Here is a 4101-nt window from a genome sequence, read left to right on the forward strand (position 1 = left end):
GATTTTTCCCAATTTCAATAGGGTTCGTCCTTGGGCCGATTAATAGACCTATGCCAAATTTCATCCAATTCGGATCATAAATGCGACCTGTACTTTGTTTACAATTTAACATGGACAGACAGACAGACAGACAGACAGACGGACGGACGGACGGACATGCATAAATCGACTTAGAATGTGATTCTATGCATATTCTCAAAAGGAACCATTGGTCTATCTCGATTATTTTTGCCTGTTACAAACATATGCACAAAGACATAATACCCTGTACCACAGTGTGGTGAAGGGTATAAAAATATATTTTCTGCAATCGGATAATATCGAAAAAAATTGTGAGTATTGTTACAAGTGTAAAGAAACCGTATAATAAAAACATAAAAACCAAAACAGTTTAAAGTTGCTTTTTAAGAGATTTTTTGGATTGTCAAATATAATCGACATCGGCCTTCGAAGGTTGTTTTGTTTTTATTATAGTGATCGTACGTTTACTTGCAGACTTTAGTATTTTTCTTTTGATTCCCTTAGAAAATGACATCTGTAACTGACGATGACATAATGACTATGCTTGAAGCAGATTCTGATGTTGATGATGTAATCGATGATGATGATGAGGTGTTATTTGATGTGCCACAAGTCCGATCAAAGGACTGTTGAACGTGAAGCTGTCTCTGATGAATATATTGATAAAAAATGAAACAATTTCAGAGAGTCCCCAAGCGTATACTCCAAGAAATAAAATAACTTGGCGTACAGTTCGAAAGTCCGAAGATGGTGAGGACATTCCATTCGTGGCAGTGTCAGAAACTACAAGCTCTATTGAAATTGGGACGCCGTTTTCATATTTCAATAAATATTTAACCGACGAATTCTTTTCCAATGCGGTCTATTATACAAATATGTATGCACATAGCACGGGACAGATGTCATTCAAACCATGCTCTGTAGTTTAAAGTTTCACCGATCATTGAATTAGTTCGAAAATGTTTATTAGAACTACCACTGGAAGAAAATCTATGCATCGACGAGCAAATCATTACTTTTAAAGGAAAATTCGTTGCTAAGCAATACATAAAGGGGAAGCCGTGCCCGTGGGGCATAAAAGTTTTCTTTTTGTGTGGTAAAAGCGGAATGCCTTATGATTTTCTTGTTTACCAAGGTTCAACAACACCAATAAATCAAAACATGGTGAAAACTGTGGGATTCGGTTCAACAACACAACGTATTCCAAAAAATGAAATTGGGCATAAACTTTTTTTCGATAACTATTTCCCCTCATACCAATTATTTGAAATGTTGAAACGGAACAAAATTAATGCTGCTGGTACAATAAGAGTGAATAGATTCGCCAATCCTCGCCTGCCGGTTGAAAAAGAAATGAAACAAAAAGGGCGAGGATCATCCGCTGAATGTATAAGTGCAGATGGGAATGTTATTGTCACTCGCTGGTTTGACAACAGAACGGTAAATCTAGGCTCAAATTTTGTTGGAATAGGCAAACAAGATAAAGTCAAACGGTGGGATAAAAATAAAAATGATTTTGTAGTCATCGATCGCCCCGAAGTTGTGCGGATGTACAATGAAAGTATGGGAGGCGTTGATTTATTGGATCAAGTGATACAATACTATAGAATAAATATTCGTTCTGTCAAATGGACACTAAGAGTCATAATGCATTTTGTTGATTTGGCTTTAACTGCCGCATGGATGGAATATCGCCGAGACTGCTTGGCAAATAATATTCAAAAAAATAAAATTTTAGATTCAATGAATTTCCGAATTCAGGTTGCCCGCACTTTAGTCGGCGCTCAACAAGATTATAATCCAACCACAAATACGACACGAGGACGAGGAAGGCCACCAAATCCACCAAGTGGTAGAGATAATACTACAGCAGATTCATCCTTAGATGGCAGTGTGAGTTCGGAAAGTGATTCTGAGGAATCACCGCCTCCAAAAAAGAATAAGACATTTCAAAGACAACCACCGCAAGAAGTTCGCTTGGATCAGAAGCTTCATATACCATGTTTTGTACAAGCTAAAAGCGCTGGACGTTGCAAGGCAAATGGTTGTAAAAAGAATTCGTTCATTATTTGCAAAAAATGCAATGTATATCTTTGTGTAAAACGAAATTCCAATTGTTTTGAAACATTTCATTCAAAGAAATAGATGCACAGATACATACATTTTTATTTTATAATGGATTAATTTTAGTTTTTTTTTTAACAAAATATTTAAACAAAAACACTAGTTTCATTTTATTCTTCATAAAATTAATGGAATATATATTTAATTTTATTTTTGTAAAATTCTGAATTAACTTTTATCGAAATAAAAATAAACCGTCAGAGTTATGTTAATATAAAATAGAACGTGTTTTTGGTGTCTCTGAGGGCCGATGTCTAATATATTCGACATTCGGAAACGAACCTGGCGGAAGGTTAAAATGAAAATTACTATTTTTTCTAAACTTTGTGCCTTTATATGATCTTAAATACAAAATTTTAGATTTTTATTCCGACAAAAATTTTTCTTGACACTGAAAGGGTTAACAATAAATGTACATATGTATACGGTTGTAATTTTATCGGAAATCGCCATATCAGGTGGTATTTGGTAACAAATCTCCATACCATAATTATAAATATTCGCCCCATTTTGATAGTAGCCAGATGTGCCTATTTTTGTAACAGGAAAAGGAAGGAAGTTAGATACATGGTTCCATTTGAGAATATCCATAGAAGTACTTTCTGAGTCGATTTATGCATGTCCATCCCTGTTAAAAAAGTACAGATCCCATTTATGATTCGAATGGAATGAAATATGACACAGCTCATTTATTTGGCTCAAGGACAAATCCTATTGAAATTGGAAAGAATCCCTTCAGATGTATATATAGCTCCCATATATATTTTCGTCCGATTTTTAGTAAATGGTGCACCAAAGACGCAAAGTTAGGCTGATTGACACAAGGTTGTGAATAGCGCATTGAATTTACTATAGTATAACGTGTGTCAAGTTTTGTTGAAATCGGTTCAGATTTGGATATAGCTCCCATATATATTCTCGTCAGATTTTAAGCAAATGGTGCACCAAAGACCCAAAGTTAAGCCGATTGGCACCAAATTTTGCACGACGTACTTAAATTACTATAATCTATCGCGTGTAAAGTTTCGTTGAAATCAGTTCAGATTTGGATATAGCTCCCATATATATTTTCGTCCGATTTTAAGTAAGTGATGCACCAAGGACCCAAAATATGAAATTAGTACAACCTAACCTGTGACAAGTTTTGTTGAAATATTGAAAATATTTTCGTCCGATTTTAAGTAAATGGTGCACCAAACTCCTCATGTTTGTTAGGTTGACATATATATTTCCTACGAATTCGTGTTATTTGCGCTCCAAATATTCAATATTGAATGTATTGACATACAAAACTAAAAGATTGGGTTCGAAATTGGGGTATATCGATCCTCAATTAGGCATAGACCTCATATAACGAAAACACCAAATACTCGCTAATTCCTACACAATGTAATCAATATTGGTCCCGCTTTAGGTATGGCCTAATATAACTTTGCCCTCTAAATTGCAGTATTTTGAGGATTTTATACACACATCCACCCTACCATGCGTTATCAATATCGGTTCACGTTATTGGGAGTTTGGGATTTTAGGGAAAATCCCCATTAAAATATCTGAAATTTGTATTTGTGGTACATTATGGTATACATTGTCGGCAGAGGTCCACTTTTTCATATGTTTCCTAATATTGTCATTTCAAGTATCTCTCAATATACCTATGATTGTGTTTTTGTCGTAGACGTTGGAAATAATGGCAACATCTTAGATTTCCTCAATTATCGCCCTTGACAAACAAATCATCGACTGCATGTCGATTTCTCATTTATCTTTATATATTGTCACATTTACCCATTGTTTACCTACACATGTTTGACCTGTAATCTTTGAATAATATCCTAAGGACGTTAAGAGTATTTATCCTTTTTTGTTTCGTCTTTCGTTACGACAATGTGACAATCCCAACTAATCCTAAAGCTTTAGTTGAAACATGTACCACGCAGCAATAGGAACATGAAC

At 34.8% G+C, this 4101-nt stretch overlaps 1 protein-coding gene across 1 annotated transcript; it reads left to right on the forward strand.

Annotated features, from left to right (window-relative positions):
• Positions 1-1128: 1128 nt before the first annotated feature.
• Positions 1129-2068, forward strand: LOC133333711 (piggyBac transposable element-derived protein 2-like; the record flags this gene model as incomplete). The annotated part of the gene is made up of 1 exon (XM_061541998.1): positions 1129-2068. A coding segment is annotated over exon 1 (940 nt), but the record flags the coding sequence as incomplete, so codon positions are not given.
• Between the last annotated feature and the right edge of the window lie 2033 nt (positions 2069-4101).

This window comes from Musca vetustissima, unplaced genomic scaffold (assembly GCF_032173495.1).
Source record: "Musca vetustissima isolate MV318-11 ecotype Yass unplaced genomic scaffold, APGP_CSIRO_Mvet_v1 utg330945, whole genome shotgun sequence".
Classification (NCBI taxonomy): domain Eukaryota; kingdom Metazoa; phylum Arthropoda; class Insecta; order Diptera; family Muscidae; genus Musca; species Musca vetustissima.